This window comes from Opisthocomus hoazin, chromosome 1 (assembly GCF_030867145.1).
Source record: "Opisthocomus hoazin isolate bOpiHoa1 chromosome 1, bOpiHoa1.hap1, whole genome shotgun sequence".
Taxonomy (NCBI): domain Eukaryota; kingdom Metazoa; phylum Chordata; class Aves; order Opisthocomiformes; family Opisthocomidae; genus Opisthocomus; species Opisthocomus hoazin.
The window spans coordinates 128385466-128408373 of NC_134414.1; the positions used below are offsets into that span (position 1 = coordinate 128385466).

General features: G+C 43.1%; 1 protein-coding gene across 1 annotated transcript in view; it reads left to right on the plus strand.

Annotated features, from left to right (window-relative positions):
* The first annotated feature begins 3613 nt into the window (after nucleotides 1-3613).
* Nucleotides 3614-22908, plus strand: part of MYH15 (myosin heavy chain 15) — a 45770-nt gene continuing 26475 nt past the window's right edge. Inside the window, exons 1-17 of the mRNA XM_009939428.2 lie at nucleotides 3614-3719; nucleotides 5047-5150; nucleotides 5674-5817; nucleotides 7494-7650; nucleotides 9073-9100; nucleotides 9977-10070; nucleotides 11456-11476; nucleotides 12080-12172; nucleotides 13464-13527; nucleotides 13620-13718; nucleotides 15628-15731; nucleotides 16140-16278; nucleotides 16874-16992; nucleotides 18091-18240; nucleotides 19238-19408; nucleotides 20482-20661; nucleotides 21948-22080. Coding sequence (XP_009937730.2) covers nucleotides 3629-3719; nucleotides 5047-5150; nucleotides 5674-5817; nucleotides 7494-7650; nucleotides 9073-9100; nucleotides 9977-10070; nucleotides 11456-11476; nucleotides 12080-12172; nucleotides 13464-13527; nucleotides 13620-13718; nucleotides 15628-15731; nucleotides 16140-16278; nucleotides 16874-16992; nucleotides 18091-18240; nucleotides 19238-19408; nucleotides 20482-20661; nucleotides 21948-22080 — 1891 coding nt within the window. The 5' untranslated portion in view covers nucleotides 3614-3628. The remainder of the gene's footprint in view (nucleotides 3720-5046; nucleotides 5151-5673; nucleotides 5818-7493; nucleotides 7651-9072; nucleotides 9101-9976; nucleotides 10071-11455; nucleotides 11477-12079; nucleotides 12173-13463; nucleotides 13528-13619; nucleotides 13719-15627; nucleotides 15732-16139; nucleotides 16279-16873; nucleotides 16993-18090; nucleotides 18241-19237; nucleotides 19409-20481; nucleotides 20662-21947; nucleotides 22081-22908) is intronic.

The window sequence follows — 22908 nt, forward strand, 5'->3', positions numbered from 1 at the left end:
ATCTGTGATTCCCTTTCTAGGCAGAATCAATATATCCTTAATATATGCCTTGCCTTGTTCATAAACTGAGGAATACCTGTGTATCCTAAACCTCAGCCTAGAGGCTTGTCTGTTGTTCTTTGAAGAAGGGGATTTAAAGTGCTTGACTGCGATGTGAGAACTCACATCCTAGCTTTGTTCCTTGAAGGTAGTTTGGCTCACGTAACCAAATTCCCTTTAAAATCGCTTGTCCCTTGTGCAAGATTAGATTTTCATATCCCAAAGGAGTTACATCTGAATAGTCTTAATTTCTACCCCTCACTCCCTACCCCCAAGCCCATGCTAATTAAGTTCTGAGGCACTTGGAAAAGCAACACTTGCCCCTGTGAAAACACAGAGGCAGGAAAAGCTTCTTCCATGAAGTCATGGAGCAAGAATGGTGTGGCGAGGGGCGGCCGGCGAGGAGCACGCCGCTCCCCGCTGACATTCTTGCCCCCCCTCCCCCCGTCCCTTCACCAGGGCGCAGCCACACGTGTCCCCTCCTCGGGCATTGTCTCCTCACCCGGGATCCGGCGGACAAATATAGGCATGAGGGAAAGCTGCTGATGTCTTTAAACAGTTATGACCAATGACCTTGAGATAGGGGCATATAAAGTCTGGACCAGGCGGAGCCGCGGCACTTTCTGTGTGCTCTCCAGGGTGAGTACCAAGCTCTCTCACTTCTAAACGCGGGTAGCCAGCTGTGCTCTAACACTGTACCGCGGTTTTGATGTGACTAACGTTTTCAGGCAGCTTAGGGTTTTTGTGGTAACATCACTAAACATACAGCACTATGTTAGTCATCCTGGGATGCTGCTTGAATGCTGGGATGGCAGATGCATGTTCCTTCTCTAACATCAGCGCGTTCATTTAGCCAGCTAGAACAACCACTTAATGAAGCATCCCTTGTCATTATGCATCTGGGTGGACTGATTAGCCAGTACCTGCAAGTCATATTTTCTGTCTTCTGTATCATCTGCAAGAGATGATGGCTTATGCAGTTTTCAATTTTAAGCAGCTCGTTAGTCCAAGGAGTTCTTTAATCCAGCCTGGGTTACAGCCCTTGGAGAATGACCGGGTTCCATTTCAGAGGAGGGTGATGCTGCTGTCCCTGCTGCTGCGGACCAGCCAGTAGAACTACAGCAGCTCTTCCAACAACCGCAGCAAAGACAGGCGAGGTCCATCCTTCCTTTCCAAGTCTGAATGTGCCACCGAATTGTTGGTGGCCCTGGGCATGCCACTTAACTTTGGGTAATAATACTGGCTTGTTACAGGGAGTAGGTGTTTTCAAGAATCTTCCAAAGTTCATGTACGAGGGCTGACTCTTTTTGTTCTTAGCCAGAACAGACTGAAGGGAAAGCGAACATCTTTAGCTCTGCCTTGTCTTTCCCGACTGTGCTGCCTTTTAAAAATAATCCTTTGACCACAAACCAAACAGCACTTCCAATTTCTTGTATCTGGCAATGACTTTGCCTCAGTGAGTTCTCTGCACACGCGAGGTGTGCGCTGCCTGGACTCTGACCTCTGTCATCTGCAAGCACATGGGGCTGCTGAAGAAAAAGAGGTTCTCTCCCAGCTGCTGCAGTGCTTCTTTACACCATAATACATTTGCCATAGTGGTTGGCCCTGACTATATACGAAAAAAATAATAAAAATAAACAAGAAGGTGATAGATGGCTAACTGTCCTGAAGAGGTCTGCAAATGGAGCTAAGGCTTCAGAGGAAGAGTTTAGAGTACTTTAGTGTACCTTAGGACTTGTGAGAATGTGTCTTCAGTCCTGGAGATTAACACTGGAATGGCTCCTCTGGCATTTGCACATTAAATGTGAGAAGACACTTACATGCTTTAACACTGCTCTGTTGAAATGTATGAACTGATGTAATTTCATTGCTCCACCAGAGCTCACACACGCTCCCCACGGGAGAGGGACTTTGCCATGCTAGGCTGGAGTTTTGTCTCCAGGTGGGAATTTCGGTCAGCTCAGAAGATGTTAAAATAAATGGTGATAGTTGTGCTTATGTAGGCTCTGACTATTTAAAAAGGAAGAAAGTTAAGGCTAGTTCTGAGGAAGAAAGTTTTTGCTCTACAGCAACAAAACAGAAGGTCTCAAGCTTGTACTGCAGCAGCGGGAGAGGGCTGAGTGTAAAACATTTGGCAGCTCTGCTGTCTTAGGGCTTTACACTCCCCAGGAGCAATGTGTTGAAAAAAACTGCCTTGGTTGATGAAGAATTTTTATCCCTACCAGGATTTTGTTAGAAAGAAATTGAATTAAATTGTAAAAAACTACAGTGTCTGTCTTGAAAGGGCTCTTGAAAATTTGTCCAGCTGCTGTGGATATTGCACAGTAAATAAAATAAGGGAAGAGGTAGTATCTGAGGGTCAGTTGTGCAGCTTCGAATAGCGATCAAATGGTGTCTTGACTTTCAAGAAAAAATCTGAAATTCTTAAATTGTGCATGTGTGTGTGTGTACCTTTTAGCAGTGGAACTTCTGTTAGATTTCTCTGGACAGCACCCTGAGTATTTTACATACCTGTGTGTGTAGGTATTTATATGTGTGTGTACATTTTTTTAAAAAAATCATATCTGTGTGATCACTTCAGAGAGCACATAAAAATCACATTAACTGCTCGGCAGTACAAACCCAGCAAATTGGTCTCACTTACACTCATATCCCCTGTGCTTTCTTTCATGATGCAAGGCTCCTAAACACTGTGGCCTTGTCATTTGAGAAAACAAGTGTAAGTATTAAGTTGGACTAATCAGCTCAAATCAATCTAAAAATGCACGAACCTCTTGCACCAATACTGCAGATACACTTGCCCTCTGCCGTGCCTTGCTGCAGGGGGATACCCAAGCTGGTGAACCTGGAGGTACCAGCAGCTTGGGAAGCTGCACCACCACAGGATCTCCCCAGGCTGTGTTAGTCCTGGTTTTTCTCACATGATAATTTGCGCGATCAGAGGAGTGTGCTGCAGGTAACAGAGCTGTTTCAAGCTCCAGCACTGGCTTTCTCAAGCACAGGCATGGGCATATGTCCCTGGAGCCTCACCAAGGGTATAATGCACACCCTTGCAGCAGCTTTCAGCTTGCAGCGGTGAAGTCTTGCTCTGCGATTTCCAGAAAACGTCTGCCGGAGACGATGCTGGAGGTGGCCGAGTGGCACAGCTCCAGGGAGGTGTGCCCAAGAGCAGACGCCTGCTCCAGGCGAATGTGAAAGGGTCCAGAAGAGGCCTCCGCTAAGTGCTTTTTAAAATCACAGCTTCAAGTGGTCCATTTTATCTCCTGCTCTTAAGCACCATTCGTACCACAAAGAAGAGATTAAATTCTCCTGTGGAGATAGCCATAACCCATGTCAAGGTTTTGAACCACACAGGATCTGGCGAGCTAAGCCAGGGAAGGCTTTAACTAAGGGTACAGTGTAGTCCCAAATCTGTGTTTGCATTTCAAATTAATTATCACTTTGATCAGCCGCCTGCCGCATTGTGCTGAGTGTTTTGTATTGCCTCCGATTGTCCAAGAAATAGATTATTCCCCCCCCACCTTTCTTTGGTAGACCAGGTCCCTTTCTTCTTCCTCTTTGAGCTGTGCCGCCTTGAAGCCTTGCCAAGATGATGGACATGACGGAATTCGGGGAGGCTGCTCCCTTCCTCCGAAAGAGCGAGAAGGAGCTGATGATGTTACAGACCGTCGCCTTCGATGGTGAGCTGCGGTACTCTTTGTGCTGCCAGTGGCCGGGTGGGCGGGCTGAGGGTCACATCCCAGTGCAGTCGTGGGAATGCAGACCAAAGCAGGATGCCAGGCCTCCGCTGTCACTGCTGTGCTGCTGCTGTTGGAGGTAGCTGCTTCAACCAGGCTCTGGTTTCTTTATTCTGCAAAGCTATTAAACCTCCCCAGGTAGTACTAATTAGAAATAATCTATCAATGTATGGTAAGTAAGTAAGTAAGTAACTAGATTTAGAAGCAAGTACTGCTCTGTTAAAGGGGGGATCACTTCTTTGTCTGTTCGAAAGAAAAACACTACATATCGATGTTCCTGTTTGATTTGCAGGCTGTATGACAGCCTGATGTTAGCTATTAGTTTCCCACAATTTAGTTTTCATGAAATGGTTTCATATGAGCCCTGAGGTGTAGTAATGAGTATAAATACACCAATAACCACAGCAATACGCTATCCAGAATAGTTGCTGTAACTAAAGACCTAAAGTCTAGCACAGCTACTCCAAACTTCTAAAAAGCGACATAAATAACTCAGTGAGAGTTATCAAGAGTGCTGTTTTTCAAGACAAATCTCAGAAGAATGTGCAGGAATAAGGTTAAATCTGATAGCTGGCAGACAAATAATGTGGGCTGAATTCCTCGCTCAGATCGCAATTTTTTGTGTGACTTTTTAGCAAATGCCCCAGTTTGGGCTTGGATCTCAGTTCCTCCATCTGCACACTGGTGATACTGATTATGGATTTCCCATGGAGGCTGAGGCTTAGACAGCATTTGTGAAATATTTTGACACCTTGTGCCGGAAGGATCTAGAGGAAGCTAAGTGGCAGTTTCAAAGGGGAGGCAACATTTGGGAGCCCTACGCCTTCTGCTTTGGCAGGCAGCTCCCCAGCAATGCCAATCTGCTGCCGTCGCAGAGGTTTTGTGTCACTCATGGGGAGAAAGTAACCCAGCAATCTCGCTTAGCTAGGCATGGTGCTAGTGTTTGATGCAAGGCTGTGAACGTTTGGTCCTCCCAAGTAACTAGTGATAGGATGAGAGGAAACGGACTCTAGCTGCGTTGGGGGAGGTTTACATTGGGTATTAAGAAAAATTTCTTTACTGAAAGAGTGGTCAGGCATTGGAACAGGCTTCCCAGGGTAGTGGTGGAGTCACCATCCCTGGAGGTGTTCAAAAAACGTGTAGGTGTGGCACTTCAGGACATGATTTAGAAGGCATGGTGGTGTTGAGTTGACATTTAGACTTGATGATCTTAGAGGTTTTTTCCAACCGTGATGTTTCTATGATTCTATGATTCTCCTTCATTTCACAGGGAAGAAGAAATGTTGGGTTCCTGATGAAAAGAAAGCTTACGTTGAAGCTGAAATTACAGAAACTAGCGGTGGTAAAGTGACTGTGGAAACAACAGATGGAAGGGTACAAAACTGGTTTTGTCTGATCTGTGACTAACAAGGCCGGAGCAGCAAGCTCCAGAAAGTCCCTGTTCCGGTTTAAGCTCATTTACTGCTTGCATGAAATGGGCTGTGAACGGGAAGCCCCAGTAGCTGATGCCATATCACAATGACACGTGAAAAACCACCGAGGGAAAAGCAGCGAGGCGGTGGTGGGTAAGCGAGCGTCAGCCATCGTACAGCCTGTGAGCAGAGCTATGCAACCAGCCAGTTCTGGTTCGGCCCCCAGAGGTGAAAGCCCAGGCTGCAGCTAAATTCCATGGCTCCTTTTGCAGTCATAGCGCCGCGCTCCTTGCTTTTATCATCTCGGCCTTCCACCAGTCTTCTGACAGCTGTGAAAACAAATGGTATTACGGACATAGGCAGGGTTTGAGCTGAAGGACTTCCCGCTGTGGGGTGGAGGGGGAAATCTGTTCTCCTATAAGACGTGTGAAGCAACATAAAATCCCAGTGTTTTCCAGTGGTGCTGTACTTGGTTGTTTTTGCAGACCATGACTATAAAAGAAGATGACGTGCAGTCAATGAACCCTCCCAAATTTGACATGATCGAGGACATGGCTATGCTGACCCATCTGAACGAGGCATCTGTGTTGTACAATCTGAGAAAACGCTACAGCAACTGGATGATCTATGTAAGCGTCATTACAAGGGTGTATTCAGAAATCTGCATTTCAGGTGCAGATTTCGTGTTTGAACAAGTTGTGTTCTTCGTATGCAGTTTACAACTTTGATAAGTCACAAAACTGAGGGTCTTGCTCATCTTTTCAGGAAAGAAGTTGCTTGGCGTTGGCTTGTATCTGAATACAGACAGACAAAACTGAATTAATAAGATGGTGTCTAGCTGGGGTGTCAGGGGACATATTGTCAGCAGTCAACAGAGACCTAGATTTTTTTTCCTCCCCTAATATTAATCCATGTCAATACCCACCACGGAGATTTCCTAGTTAAGAAGCAATGCCTCAAGCTTAGAGCACACATATAACTTCTTTTAAGTATGAGCCGTTCTATCTTTAGTTCAGTAATTTTATTCCTTTCATTTTCAGCACTCACATCTGTCTTGTTTCACTCTGGCCTGCTTCCTTGCTCTGTATCTTCCCCATGACACCATTAACATGATGTCTGTCAGCACCAGAACAAGCTTCAGTAGCATCTAATTTTACGAGGCCACACTTTTTCTCTTGGTTTGCTGAATTCAATTGTGTCTGAAATCAACCAGGGATATCTACAGATTTTCTAGCCAATCCCTGTTCTGTTTTTTGGTGTTCATCAGAGGAGCAATGAACTTTTTCCAATTTAAATTCTGATTGTTAAACATTTTCTGCATTTCTCTAATAACCCCTGTATGGACATGTATGGCCTAAAGCATATCTTCGCTTGCAGATCAGTCTAGGTAGAAAATTAAATTTGTCATCTTGCCTTAATCCATTTACTGGTTGGGGTTTTTCTTTTGCATGTAGAAAATAGGACTAAGGACTCATGCCAAGGCCATTCTGAAGCAGGTCCTAATGCTGTTTGTAGGGGAAGACACCTGGATTTCACCTGAAGCTTTTAGAATGTAATTGAGCATGTATGTGCACATAGTACTTGTGCCCATATAGTCACTGGGTTTCTTTGAAGATTTTTGCTTCAACCTGGACTAAGTGCCTGAAAAGTTACAAGCTAACAGCGATTCCCTGGGGATACAACTAAAAACTCACTCTCCCTCAGAACGATCAGGCCCCAGCTAACTGATGTAGATAGCCCAAAGAGTGACTATAAAGATAGATTTTTACCAACTGTGTTTCTCCAGAAGCTGAAAAAAGCTCCATAGCTTTGGGGAATAACACTATGAAGTTCTTTTCTCTTTGAACACCCACCAGAAATCGCCCCAAGGTGCTCATATCAAATTAATAATGGAAGATTGTTTCTCCTCCTAAGAATGGCGTTTGAACAGGAAAGCTGTAACTTTTCTTTCCTTTGTAATGACTGTTTTCAAGAGGAAACAACCCTCGTGGGCTAGCAAGACAAAATTTCACGCGTAGCTCTGTTTGCTTCTCCTTTGTTTTGCTGAATAGGCTGTTTGTGTTACTGGTTGTCATCTTGAAAATACTTTTCCCCATTTGCAAAACTGTTTAATACCTGTAGTTTTGATATCAGTTGCCAATAGGAAGTCACTTAGCAGACTAGCAGCTTTAGAAATTCAGATCAAAAGCTAAAATTCAAGCTGGAACTCAAATCAGAAGCTGGCAACACCAGGTCCTGCTTGGCTAAGTCTTTTTTTCTTATTCCTTGAGTGTTTTATTTCACTCTGTTTTGTGTTCCTCTCCAGACCTATTCCGGTTTATTCTGCGTGACTATAAATCCCTACAAGTGGTTGCCTGTCTACAAGTCGGAGGTTGTTGCTGCATACAAAGGCAAGAGGCGCTCGGAGGCTCCTCCCCACATCTTCTCCATTGCTGATAACGCGTACCATGACATGCTGCGTAGTAAGTGGCACTGTTTGCTTTCGAATTTGGTTTTGCTTTATTTAGCCAATGTGATCGGTATTGGATGGAAGTTTGCGAGAGTTTTTACAGTGTGCAACAAATGTGCAAATATTCTGCAAGGAACAGGGGCCTGGCTGTTTGCATCAACTTTATTTATTTTTTAACTCCCCTGACTGTCCCTGTGATACTTCTGGTAACAGCAAGCTCTCCGTGTGGATTATCTGTAAGGTGCCAAATTTAGCTGTCTGAACTGGGTGAATCCATCAGTTTGTAACAGAAAGGAGGCCATGCCCCAAAGGTCTATAAGTATTTTCCCAGCCTCAGAAATAAACTTGTGGTCAGTTTATGCTCAATATTCTAACGCTTATGAGATGTATGCATTCATAGGTTAGTGAACGCCAGCCACCTCGGGTGCTCTGCGTACGTTGCTTACACGAACCTGACGTGGGTCATGCCATGGGGTTGGGCGCCAACCCTGCAGCAATGAACTCCAGATTTTCCCATGAAATTTTCTTGCCCTGACCCTCAAGTTACTGGAAAAAAAGAATTTATCAGCAGAGGGCAGCAGTGATGTGTTCACACCAGGTCCTGCTAGGCGGCAGGGTAAATCCCAAAGAGACTTGATGGGAGAACATCCTGCTGTCACTTGGTTTTAATAAAATGGAAAGCGCCACAGCTGCAAGGGGACAGAAGGCACTGGGCAGAGGGGATGTGTGTGTGGCTGCGGAGAGATACTCTTTTATCAGATAAGGGTGAAATATGGCCAGGCTGCCCAATATACAGCCTGCGATGATGACTGGAATTAAAAAAAAAAAAGAGTAATTTAGATTCAACATCTTGGGAAGCTGCTATGATTTAGCATTTGCTAAACTTGGTTAATAATATATTAAGTTTGCAAAGTGTTCTAATAAATACTTATTTCTGGTCAGCCCATTAACAGCAGGGACGCTATAAAACTTTATTCCAGCAGCATGGCCAACTGAAGAAGTATACGTATACATAGTAAGCAATGGCGTGTGAACAAACAGCAAAGTTACCTGGGCTGGTCTCATATTGTAGGAGCAGAAGGGTCAGATGTGAGCAAAGATGTACTCAGGAGTAAGGAAACAAACATTTTGATGACAGGAAATTACTTTATTTATTACAGTTTCCCAGACACAGGGGGGAATGTGCACGACTGACAGGCCTCTCATACAAACTTGAATAAGACATAAGAGGAGGATTCAGAGCAGGGCTAGAACTTGTACTGCTGGAGGCTGAACTAGATGATACTAGCTTTTATCTTCCTGTTTCTGCTTCATGTGATTCCCTCCTGTCCTTGCAGGACTCATTCTGGAATAGTTAGTACTCATTTGCAATTATAATCAGCAATTTGTACAGCCTACTAAGTTTGTATCTTCTTTTTTTCCTTCCCCTCCACAGATCGGGAGAATCAGTCTATGCTGATTACGTAAGTGCCTCTTTTTTGACTCATTTGAGGCTCTGTTGCTGTGAAAAACTTAGAAGAAAAAAATCCTACTGAAATAGAAGTTGACCCATGAAAGCTCAGCTAAATTGCTTGGAACTTGATCCAAGCCAAGTAACTGGCAATTTGGCCATCTGATGGCTGCCTTGAGCCCCATGGGAAAGCAGTAGCGAAGGGTTTGATGGAGGCTGGCCCATTTCTGATCCCCATCTGGTATTCATTCCAAGCAGGCATGAAAACCGCTCAGCAGGCTGTTAAAGAAGCTTCTTCCAGGGTTAGGATTGCTGTGGCTGCCCTCTTCGGATATGCAAGACTCCTTCTTTTCAATGTGGTTTCTTTTGCTGCAAATTATACTTAAGAATGTTGTGCAGTCACATCTAAAGGGAGGGAGATGGCCAAGGCAGAAAAGAAGTGGCATGTCATTTACTGGCAATCATGAAAAATGGAGAGTTGGGTGTCTCTCTACACAGTTCACATGTGCTTCTGGATAATGGTGGCAAATTACTGCAGCTTTTCTCCGTGTTTTCTAACTCATTAGCTGTATATAGGTATACCTTAGATCCGCAATCTGGATGTTTGTAACAAAACTTCTTGCCCTTAAAGGAAGCTCAGTGTAGCGTGGGTTTGTACTAGATTTCTGAGCTCAGTCACATGAAGAATTAGTTGCTGCTATTATAGGAATTCACCTCTTCGTTCAGTCAATTTAATGCGATTTCCGTGGAAATGGCCTAACAACTGGCTGCAGAAATCAGTGATTCTGAGAACAGCCTGTGTGTGGGGAGGAGCTGGCAGGGCAGGAGGGTGAAAGGATGAGTTACAGCTATCTGAGCAATGCCTGTGTTCTCTTCCTCCTTCCTTTAGCGGAGAATCCGGTGCTGGCAAGACTGTCAACACGAAACGTGTCATCCAGTACTTTGCCACAGTGGCAGCCCTGGGTGAACCTGGTAAAAAGAGCGTAAGTCTGCTGGTGGCTGTTTTATTTCAGACTCCTAAGGTTTTTTTCTTGTGTACAGCCAACCTCACAAGTCTACATCCCAAACACCAGACCATGTGCTGGGCCTCCACAGGCACGGTTAAGAAAAGAAACTGTTGGGTAAAGACACTTCTACACGGGATTACTGAGAGCATGCTGTTCTGAAGGTAGAAAGGCATCCCTCATCTGAACTTGCCATGCTCCAGATGGAGCAGCAAAACCACTCCTGGTTCTGAACAGCTGCTTCTTGCTGCTGCTTTTTTCTAGGAGTTTTAGTTTTCATGGGTGTTACAGATGTTTCTGATAGTGTTAAAGGTGGTCAAAAGATGGGGAAACTGCAAATGTTCAGACATTTTATTTTTTTCACATAGAAAAATAGTCTTCAAAGGGAGTAGGATTATCATTTCTCATCAAAATGTCTGTTTTGTTGAAAGGTTTTTTGTCCACAAAAAAGGAATGTTTTGACAAAAGAATTTTTTTACTCAGCTGTTCTGTATTCCTCTTTGGATAAGTGCTGTTCTGCTTATAAGTGCTCTCCAATGTTACAGCGAATACTGTATTCATGCTGCTTTTTATCTGAAATTGCTATGAGCTTATTTGTTATGAGCTTCATTGTGCTTGAAGGCTCAACACTCTTCCGTGGTGAATTAGCTGATTCCTATGAATTGTAGTTATAAGGCAAAAATTCCAGCCAGGACTGGGTTCTGCACACGTAACTCGCATCACCAAAAGCTAATATACATTAATCTGAGGACTGCAAAGCTCTCTTAACAAATGATTGAGTGGTCCAGAGCCAGCTTTCTGCGTGCAATGAGGTTGGTGCTCATAATGGTGCCTGGAACCTGGTGTGCTCATGGAAAAATTGTGCAAATAACAGATATTGCAGCTGGAAGATATTCCATGTTTATCAGCTCAGGTCACATTTCGTCCTCATTATTATCACCCCTTTTTTTCCCAAATAATCCAACAGTTTAAGTGCAGCCCACTCTAACTATTTGAAACTCATCTGTTTGCATTTACATCCTTGTATTCTTACCACATGGCATCAGCCTCTTTGTCCAGTTAATTAGCCTTTTGGTTCATTGTGGAACATCTCCAGAGGAAAACCAGGTAGATGTTTGGAGTAGGGGTTAAAACAACAACCTGGGTAGGAAGAGCATTTGGCTATTTTGTGATGTATGATGGACACAAAGTAACAGTCGCATGACCTTTTTGAAGGAAGACTTCAAAAAGTGCTGCTGGTATGTTGGTGCCCATTAGACATCTAACCTTGCTAATCTTTATCTTTTGTGATGTCCTTCATGCTAGTACTCACATTCTCTCTTTTTTTTCTTTTTTTTTTCTCTACTCTGTTTCTCTTTTGACAGCAACCAGCTACCAAAACTGGGGTAAGTCATCAGCTTTGCAATTTTCTCTTTTCCACATGAAAATGGTACTGGGGTCTGTCAGTCCATGTCACGAATCTCAGCATTTCGCTTTGCGTGGTTCCCCCAGTGAAGTGTCCCTGGAGCCCAAGCACTTGCAGCAGTTTGCTTCAGCAAACTGGAGTTTGTGCGAGTGACAGTTAATGCTTTGCTCATCTCCAGAACTCCAAAATATTACAAGCTCTGAGAGCTTTCAAATCTAATGCATTTTAGTGCTTGTCACTGCCTTCAATAGCCCCTCTCCCACACACATCCGCTTGGGTGTCCTCACATGCTTCACAGTACTTGGGAAGATATGGTGATTGCTTTCACATGCAGATGGCATGAAATATCAAATCTACAAAGCAAAACAGTAGAGAGCAGCAGAATATTTGAGGCCTTTTAAGCACTCATAATTGACGGATGGTCTCGCTGTTACGCCATTCACACTGTGCCACCCCTAGGTTGGAGCTAAATCACTTTGCTGTGGAGGCCTCTCTCTATAAGTAAATGCATGGCTGAGTTACATTTGACAGCTGAGTTTGTGGCCTGTAGGTTTCTCAACAGTATTTCAATCTTGATTTCTAGGGAACCTTGGAAGATCAAATCATTCAAGCAAACCCAGCCCTAGAAGCTTTCGGAAATGCCAAAACCCTGAGAAATGACAACTCCTCGCGTTTTGTAAGTCTGTAACACACCTTAATGATGTCCTCTTCAGCAATGCCCAATTAGTAACATTTCTCTAATAATCCCTTCATAAGTTGCTTCTCATCTTGTCCACTAAAATTTCCACACAGTGCAAGAATAACAAAGTAGGATCTAACAAGAAAAAAATACTGGAAGGATTAAAGATAAAAAGAAACAAATATCCACTCTGAATAATTGTTTAAACTGTACACAATCAGGAGACAAGCAAAGCCTAGCTTTATGAAGCCCTTTGAACAGCAATGGCAGATCTTCCCCAGGACTGCCTCTGCTGCATAGCCGTATTTCCCTACTGTTTTCCACCAGCTTCATTCCCTCTCCCTATAATAGCTCTACTTTGTCACTAAGTGTCAGAAATGCACCACACAGTCCCTGGCCCCTCCCACATCTCCCCCCTCTGCAGACCCACGCACGCATACCTTTGATCCATACCATCTACCTTTTTTGGCTGAGTAAGCTGCCCCTGTTTGTCCGTCAGCGCTGACATGACATTGGGCATCTCCTCGTTTCCATCAGGCTTGCAGGAGAGCAGTCCCCTCGGGAGCTCTGCTTCATCTGGTTGACTTTGGCTCATAGGTCCAAAAGGAATGGCATGAGGATGACAGCCTGAGTTTGTAGCCCATGCTTCCCCAACAAACCCAGTTATAAATGAATATGGAAAGGGTGGAGAGGGTCAGAGGCTGTAAGCATCTGCGGAAAGCCACACAATTGTTTCAGGAGTTGGTCAGCTGGAACAAATATTAATTATTTTTAAAAGCTGCTGTGTTTGAATATGATAAATTAAATGAAAATGTCTCAATTTTTGTGAATTTTGGGGGTTGAATATGCAAATATAATGGGCAAAGCAGTGTAAAATCACAGCACCCTTCCGACGTAAGTAGTTGCATAAAAGTCAGGACTGCAGATGAGGACGAGTCAAAAAAGGAGCCAATGTGTCTTATGCCCAGGCTTATTGCTCCGAGTCCTGCATTACAGCAAACCTGCGTCATGAAACTGGAAGCTACGTGCATTCCCCTATCTTAGCTTGGCAGATAAATACACTGTTATCCTTTCCCCACAAGCTGATTACATTGCTGTATGTACAGATTTAGGATTGAAAAAGAGTAATGTCATTGTTTGATATTTCTTATTGAAAATCTGCCTGTGCAAAGCCAAGGAGTTAGCAGGAACTGATTCTCTGGGCCAATGATTGCCTTCAGACAGCATCCTTTGTTTCCCCCTGTGTCTACTATGTGCACTAATTAGAACATTCTTCTGTCTGAATTAGGGTAAATTTATCCGAATCCACTTTGGAACTACAGGCAAGCTGTCATCAGCTGATATTGAGATATGTAAGCAGCAAACTCTCTCCTTTTCAAAAATACAATTGCTCATCTGAAAGCTCGGAGAAAATTTCTCACTGAATTTTCCTTTGTGCGACTAGATTTATTGGAGAAATCCCGAGTGATTTTCCAGCAACCGGGTGAAAGAGACTATCACATCTTCTACCAAATCCTGTCAGGAAAGAAACCAGAGCTACTGGGTAAGCATTATGTGGATCCACAGCTTTTAAGACCCAACCTTCAGCTGAATAGACAGTGGCTGAGGAGGGGGCAGGGGGCAAACCCATGTGCAGAAAGGCCCTTACGCTGCAACTTGATGAAACTGAGCTGCTGCTGTCAAAGACACTCTTTTAAAGATGCTGTTCCAATGGCAGCAACAGCGACTGTTTTTTCTGTGATACACTGATGCAAGTGAGGTGATATTACAGATTAGACTAAGGGAACGAGACTCAGGCGGGACTTTTAAAATGTAGCACTATATAGGCAAAAGCCGTCACTCTGAATTTGTGTAATCCCAGGTCTAGAAACATCTGGAAAATGCTACGCCTCCAAAAGCCTTTGTGGTGGTAAAAATTTCATTATCCAGATTTTAATATATGAGGAGATTTGCTTATAGGTCCATGACGAAAAGCTAGCTCCTTCTTTCTGCCCCAAGTGCCAAAACTGCCATCCTAGAGTGTTCTGTAGCGAGGAAGAATAAGCAAAGCTGCCTGCTGCTGCTTGCGTGGCAGTCACCCCTTCCACATTTTCCCTGACTGAGTGCGGTCCCGTGGTCCTGCTGGAGCAGAGTAGAGAGCAGATGAGGTCTCTCTGCTCCCATCTCCTAATGCTTTGAGTAAAACCTTCACCAGTCATTTAATTGATGTGGTTTGCTGACTTTAACTTGCACTCTGAAGAAACACATTTCATAAAATACATTGAAGAGTCACTTTATTGCTGCATTGAACTGCTACTAAGCCATAGCAATCATAATCTATTTTGGAGTCTTATTATCCTGACAGTGTGTGGCCAAGTCCCTAACCCTCTTAGCTTTGACATGGCCTAATTAATGATGATTACGGGAAAGATTTCAAGGAAGCATTGCACTGAGATTCCTGTGCGAATCTCTGTGCTGGGAAAATATGCTCTTTCTCATAAACTGTCTGTCTGTATACTCTACAACAGCACACACCTTTCTGGCCAGGAGGAGCATGTCTGCACGCTCTTGAAGAGGCTGAAACCAATGGGGACTTCTGTTTTGTAGACAAGAAATGTATGCATTTGTATATAAACACATACATATCTAAATATAGAGAAGTATAAATATAGAAAAATATAAATGTAGATAAATGAATGCATAACAAAATAACTACACAGCAAAGCAACACAGACTTACAGAGAATACGATTTTATATGCATAGATATTGATAGACATATATATATTTACACATTTACACACGTAGGTAGGTATGTATATGAAAGATTGAAATCTAGATGAAACCTTGGTCTGCTGAATGTGGGTGAAACTTTCTGTTGATTTAGGGAAGCAGTACTCTCCATGCAGTTTTGGAGCCAGCCAGCTTTCTAGAAAACAACTCCACATTTTGAGGGTTTGAAGTGAAGGAAAACCAAAGAGGAGAGTCAGAGAGCGCCATATTCAGACTTCTGCTCATCAAGAGCCAAGTGTCTTCTGTAAAGAGTCCTGCAAGCTGCTATTTTGCGAATCTGTTATAAAAGAAGGGAACCATGCCCATTGTCCCTGTACTAGATCATACTAAAATATTTTTCTCCTCTGTACTTGTCTGGGATTTTTACCCCTACAGGAGGCAGAAAGTAGGGCTATACAGGAAATGATGAACTCAATACATTGCAAAACATGCTTAATAGATGTGTATGCAGTATTTCTATATTTTTTTTTATTCATGGTTTCTCTAAATCTTGGTCTTCAGACTGGAACAGTAGAATGAGAGAGCTGGGTGCTGCCCTGCAGTTGTAAAAAAAAAAACCCAGAAAACCACTTTATACACAGTGGTGCAGAGACAAATGTCTGTCAGAGCTAATCTTTCAACCTCTGTTTTTTGGGGATATCCTGAATGGATGGCGATTTTGACCTTTGCAGTTCTTTCACAGATATGCTACTGGTATCTACCAACCCATATGACTACCACTTTTGCTCACAAGGAGTAGTTACAGTGGACAACTTGGATGATGGAGAAGAATTGATGGCAACGGATGTAAGTCTCCATTGATTTTACTTTGTCCACGATAGATTGGGTGCATGTGGGGAGGAAAAGTGCTGGCCGGAGCCCAAATTCTGTCACTGAAACTGCTAGACCAAAATGAAAGCAGAAATGGGTCTTACCTGCATTCATACTATGAAGCATGAGGCATGATAGATTATTACTCTTCTGAATCTGGCCTTGCTCCATGTAATGCCTATGGGCACAATGTTAGATAAAGGGAGCTCTCCTCCTGCTCCCCAGCCACTGCTGCGTCTCCAGGGTGTTCCAGTGGCTGCTTTGTGAGATAACACCCCTCAGCAGGTTAGTAATATTTGCCATGCAAAGGTACATTGCAGGGCTACAAAATGCCATTGCATTTGAATAGGGATGTAACAAAATATCTGTGTTTGCTTTTCACAGCAAGCCATGGACATCTTGGGATTCGTGCCTGATGAGAAGTCTGGTGCCTACAAGCTCACAGGTGCCATCATGCACTTTGGGAACATGAAATTCAAACAAAGACCGAGAGAAGAGCAGGCAGAGGCTGACGGCACTGAAAGTAAGAATAACCCCTAAAATTACCTCTTACCTTCAGAAGTCTGGCATGTATCATGTACTGTGTTGAGGAAGAAGCAGCCTGTTTGCTTTGGTCTTGCACAATGTAGCTCCTGCTCAGCCAAGAGGGCTGTGCTTTGTTTGCAGCAGTGTCCTTTTCAGTGGTGGGTAACCTTACTTAGTAGAAGGTGAATAGACACAGTTAGAGTAACCTAATCAAATTTCATTTTTGTAACCATTTGAAACAAAGTGGCTGTAAAAAGTTGTTGCCTTAGCCTTCTGTTTCATGTCTTCAGGTCTTGGTTCTTCACTTCCTCTTGCATCTGAAACTGTCTATAACCACTGTGGAGATGTGTTCTCTTCCCTATACCCGAAGAGTTTCTTGAGTGTGATTCTTGCAGCAATTGGGGTCTGAGGTAGCTGGATGATCTTCTTTACCACAACGGAAAGTACAGGCACACCTAACACAAATCACTAAAAGAGGAAGGTCTTTCTCCAGTTTCTCTTTGGAAGTGGATGTACTTAGATTTTTTTTCTTGGCTAGGCATGTTTCCATGTAGCAGTTCAAAACCAGTTGAAACCTTGTTTCTCTTAATCAGGTGCTGACAAAGCTGCCTACCTAATGGGAATCAACTCCTCCGATTTGGTTAAGGGTTTATTGCACCCTAGAGTGAAAGTTGGCAACGAGTATGTGACCAAAGGTCAAAGTGTTGAACAGGTAAGGGAAAGCTTTCAGAGTATTTGGATACCTGTCCTGCAGGCCTTGAGGGTTCATCTGTAACATCTCATAGAGACAGACAGCTGCTAGAAATATTAACATGTACCTCTAGTACCCATTCTCATTTTATATCCCCAAACTGGGGGGAATAGGCAGTGAGAGTGCAGGGAAACTGGTATAGATACTGAGAAAGGAATAGTGACTGGCACTGCCTTTGATAGGATTGTTTTTCTGATGTGTTAGTAGCAGCCACTCGAGGAAACCAGGTGCAGTAATACCACATGGGGATTGATATCTAATTCTGGACAAGAATAGTTACCTAGAAGAGTTGAGCCATGGATTATTTATTCACTCATCACTCATTCATTATTCATGTAATTTTAAGCTCTGTGTGACCTCAATCAGCTAAAGGCAATATCCACTTAAAGGTATCTTAATTTAGGAAACAAAAGTCCTTGGGTTAGCACTGCAGCTGTTGCAGTGTTGTAGAAGATGCTGCAGCATTTTGGTTACAAAGAAAATTGTTGTTTGAAGACACAATTCTTCAAACTGTGTATGAGCTCAATAACTAGAGAACTGCTGGAGAGAGGTCTATCCTGTTGGTGTAGTTGCACACGGGCTAAAGAAGAGACTCTGGCCAGACCTTTCCGATTGCATGCTTATGCTGTAGTACCCCTCAAAAATTCAAAGCAAATGGCAATGAGCAACTTGAGCACAGACCTCTGCTATTCTGGTCATAGATCTGGGCATCATGGCTGGCATCCAGCCGGTGAGCTTTCTGGTACCTAACTTCCATGGCAGTGTCAAGGTTTAAACCATTTGCAACTTCCTGCCCAGCTCCTTCCCAAGAGGTGCTTTACCAGCACTTTGTATATGTGGTAGTACACATGCATATATATAACAACAATCTGAAGAAAACTCAGCATAGATAATAAAACACGCAGCTTCTCTCATTAAGTATGAGTGGTGATTATAAGAACCATTGTGGAATATCATTTAAACCATAAATAGGGATGAAAATAGGCTACTATACTGAAATCCCTGTGTTCCACAGTGAATTCTGTTCCACATAGTGGCATTTTGAAACATGTATTTTAGGTTTTGTATGCTGTTGGGGCCTTATCCAAGGCAGTGTATGATCGAATGTTCAAATGGCTGGTGGTCCGTATCAACAAGACTTTGGACACTAAGCTGCCAAGACAGTTCTTCATTGGAGTCCTGGACATCGCTGGGTTTGAAATCTTTGATGTAAGTATTAATGTGTGAGGACTTGGTGGAAGGGCATAAAAAGTACCAAGCAATGGCTCTTGGGTGGGTATTTGTTTTTCAAAATGAAGAGAAGGTAAAGTGCTGAGAAAGCCGTAAGGCAAACAGTGTGTATGATTTTACGAGGTTTTGCCATTAATAGATGTGGAAAACACTCAGCATTTAGCACAGCTAGACATGCTGATAGTTTTTGGGGAGGAAGAGGGTGGCAACTTCTAGCAAATACATCTCACGTGCTTTGGTCTATGTTTTAGGAGAATGTATTGTTACCACTCTTTGAGAGAAAGCGTCTTTTATAGGGTGAGATATTTCTTCCTCTTTGTATCTCAATATAAGAGATATCTCTTGATCACGATACAAGAAGGAAATTTTTTACAGTGAGAACAATGATTCGCTGAAACTGTCTCCCCAGAGACTCAGTAGAGCCCCCATCACTGGAGGGTTTCAGGATGTGATTGGACAGGGTGCTAGACAACCTCATCTAGGCTCCCTTTCCCACACAATTTTGGACTAGATGATCTTTTGAGGTCCCTTCCAACCTGGGCTGTTCTTTAACTCTATCATAATTGTATGTGTAAGAAAAGCACGTTACAGCTTCTGTTTCTCAGAGCCTGTTCCTGAAGGTTAGTGCTTAATGCTGTTGCTGCTACATGTTGCTCTCCATATGCAGCAGAGTAAAGAGCTCGTTGGCTCTGCTTTGCAGGACTGGGGTGATGTGATGCTGAGGGAAAGGCACGTGCACCCTGAGAGACCTGAATAAATCTGGGCATCCTCACACTCCAGAGGACAGTACATGAGGCAGCCAGCAGCCTGCTACTGAACTCCCCCCTTCTTTGCCTTCAGTGTTCTGCTCAGTAGTTTCTCAACCAGTTACTGTGTAGAAGGTTTTAGATGTAACCAGTTTCCTTCTTGCTGTTCCATGAAGCCATTACCACAGTTAATTGTTGTGCAAATGATTTTTTTTTATCTCCTTCTGCAGTTTAACAGCTTTGAGCAGCTCTGCATCAATTACACTAATGAGAAACTGCAACAGTTTTTCAATCATCACATGTTTGTCCTGGAGCAAGAAGAGTATAAGAAGGAAGGCATTGAATGGGTATTCATTGATTTTGGCATGGACCTGCAGGCTTGCATAGATCTAATTGAGAAGGTAAGTACAGGAGTGCTAAGGTGCATTTACTGAATTGATTCATGATGCTCCCTTGGAAATGTCCTCAAGTCCCGATGAACAGAGCAGGATAAACAGCAGGAGAAGGTTCTTGCCTTTCTACATGAAATACAGAATCAAACAAAAACAAGTTTTTGTGGCATTTGTGGCTACTTGGCTTTACCTCTGTAAGTTTGCCTTGCAGAGCCGACAGTAACCACAAGCTATAATTGTTAATTTGTATGCTGTCTAATCTTCCTTGGTTTTTACTTTTGTTTTTCCCTGTCCCTACTGATCTTCCATTTACTTTGTTCCACATATGCTTAATGTCAAACTTACTTGTCAGCGTTTCAGGGCAAATGCTGTGTTTCAGTCACGTGCCCTCTACCTCTCCCCACGAGGCTCCTGTTTCACACACTACATGTTGATGTGCAAAGCCCTTCATGCTCTTCCTAGCCTGGAACTATTGCTTCCTTCTCTCCACTTCCCCAGCATGGGATCTGCCTTTTCTTTTCCCTTCTTTGTGAATGTAGTGTGGTCCTGGTGGGGACAGCTGTCCTTTGCTGTATCTCTCTTTCTGCGATATCTTATGGCATGGCATCTAACCCTGCTGATCTGTGACGAAAAATGAAATTTTGAGTCTTGCATTAGCAGGACATTTGGAACAGCTGGAGTAGAAAGGCTGATTAGTAAGTGCTCTTCTAGCTGATCACTTTCTTCTCCCCGGGTAGGATGCCTGCACATGATCCTAGTTCCTCAAACAATCTGTCCAGTGCTAGGAAGTTAGTTCATCTTTTCTTGAGAGATGAATGATAAAATGCTAGTTGGTCCAACTGCCTTGAAAGATAAATCAAACCTTTTCTGGAAGTCATCATAAAGCCTGCTAAGGCAGAAGTGACGTACTGAATAGTCAAAGATGTGGTTACTGTTTTAACAGAATAGTCAGAAGTTTTCTCCTCAGGAAGAAAATAAACTTTTCAGGCTTAAAATTCCATCAGGTCAAACGTAAAGGCTGTACAGCTACTAAAACCAGGCAGCCTAAGCTTTTTCCAACAAAGATGTTCTTAAATCCATAGCCATTGGGGATCCTGTCTATCCTTGAAGAGGAATGTATGTTCCCGAAAGCTACAGATATGACGTTCAAAGCCAAACTCTACGACAATCATCTTGGCAAGTCACCTAACTTACAGAAGCCCAGGCCTGATAAGAAAAGGAAATACGAAGCTCACTTTGAACTTCTTCATTATGCTGGTGCAGTAAGTTCCTCTGCTCATGGGTAGACTTTGTATTGAAGGTCTTCCAGGTAGGGTTTGGCCCCTAGTGCACAACGAAGGAGGGTGGGAAGGATGAAGAGGGGAAGAAAGGAATGGCGAGGAGTAAAAGCAGGTGTCTACTAGTAGTTTCTGCACAATTATTGCAACACAGGAAGACGCCACCAGACTCCCAGACATCTGGTCCTTGGATACACAAATAAAATGAAACAAACTGAGCAAGGCTAACAGTGCTTCTGCTGAAAACATGCCTTGCCTTGCCTTTATCACTTTTCCTAAGATCAGACTCAGACTGGTGATTAAACAGCAGCATCTACCTTTCCATCTTGGTTGCCTGTACAAATGAACTGAGTAATTTCTGCCTAACTTCAGGGAGGGTTAAAAAAAAAAAAAAGATTTTATGTCACTTTTTACTCACGTTAGGACCAGTATGTCAAAGTAGCAAAAGGAAATGTGGTTAATTCTGCTGTGAAGATTTAGTTCGCTGATGATGGGGTGAATGGGAATACAATCCAGTACTGTGATACCTGGGCCAAAAATTGCCCAGTTTCAAGGCTCTGTTTTCAGACCAGATGGGCAGAGAGAATTTGAGACGGACACAGGAAATTTTTTGTCAAATTAGAGTTGCTATGAAGCCTCAGCACAGCAGAGCTGGAACCTACCTGATGTTGTTAATTTCAAATTATAATTGAACATTAAGCTAATTTTGTATTTATTATGATAAATAATGCCCATCTTGCTCTTTATCTGTAGTTGTTACTGTATTCAGCAAAGAAATTTAGAATTTCTATCCCCTTGTGGTACTAATAATGGAACATATTTTCCTACTAAACAGATCTGTGGCAAAGTCCAGGAGTTAGATTTTTAATCATTAAATTTCCATCAGAAAATCTGATTATTCCGGTGTAGCATGCTATTGCAAAGTGAAATTATTACTTGTGCATTTTATAGTTCAGCACTTACTAGTAGGGTTCCTGGGACACTGATGACGTGTGGTATCTCTACAGCCAACTGCATGGAGTCCATGAGAAGGTGTAGGGACCAGATAGTTTACAAGGAGTCTGCAGGATTCAGATGGCAATTATTAGGAAGAGAGGTTTGGGAATTAGGAAGCAGAGAATTGGAGGAGGAGTGATGAAAAAACAAGTGACTGGTACTGCTCTGAGAGCAGCACTTCACAAAAGGTCATTGGCTTCAAGCATGAAGAAGTACTGGCTACTCTGAGGGGGAACATTTGCAACATCTGGTTTGTTTTCCGTGCCTTGCTGTAGGTTCCCTATAACATCATTGGGTGGCTTGAGAAGAACAAAGACCCGCTTAATGAAACCGTAGTAGGCATTTTCCAAAAATCATCCAACAAACTCCTGGCAAGCTTGTTTGAAAGCTACGTTAGTGCTGACAGCGGTAAGCAGAATCAGCTCTCGTGGGTTTTCTTTTGTTCCTTGGATGTCTGCTTGGGAATGAATTTAAGAAGCAAAACAATTCTCTCAACTGCAATTCACTCAATGCTAAACGCGGCAGTGACTAATGATTTAAATGGGCACAGCACCTGTAGGAGTTTGTCAGTTACACCGAGGAGGCCACAAACTCAGAGAGTTTGAATGTATAATACCCTCGAGCAATTTTGGCAAGGAAATCTGTGTGTTGTAAACACTCCAGTGGGAGTTTAAGCATGCAAGTGTTCAGATATGCAGGCAAGTGTTGCACAAAAAAATTTGTACATAAATTCCTACAAACAAGAGCAGCTCTTGGCTCCCGTGCTGCAGTCCTCCTTGCTAGCCACCCTGAATTAAATAAGAAATACAAAGTTTCAGTGACAATTTTGGAGTATTTTATTGGGTTAGTGGCGAGTAAACACTGAAGGTACCTGAACACCATTCCACATTGCCCGTCTTCCTTTTTGCTTGCTGTTGTTTTATTGTTTGACAAGGCCCATCCATGTATGTCTGAGAATGTATTTAAGCTGTGTGCATTACACAGAACTGTTTTATTTGTGAGAATACAAGTAGCAAGCATCCAGAAAATTGATCTTAAGTAAATAAGACTGGCATTCATTACAAGATGTAGCTCTTATGTCCTGAAGTTGCAATCACTTACAGCCTATTTATTCGTAACCTCGTTTCTATAGCTGATGTTGTCATGAATCATAAGGCACTTTCTGAGGAAGCAAGCAGGCTGCAGACTTCGTAATGTGAATAAGAGACGGAGCTGAATGTCGATAACAAAAATCCT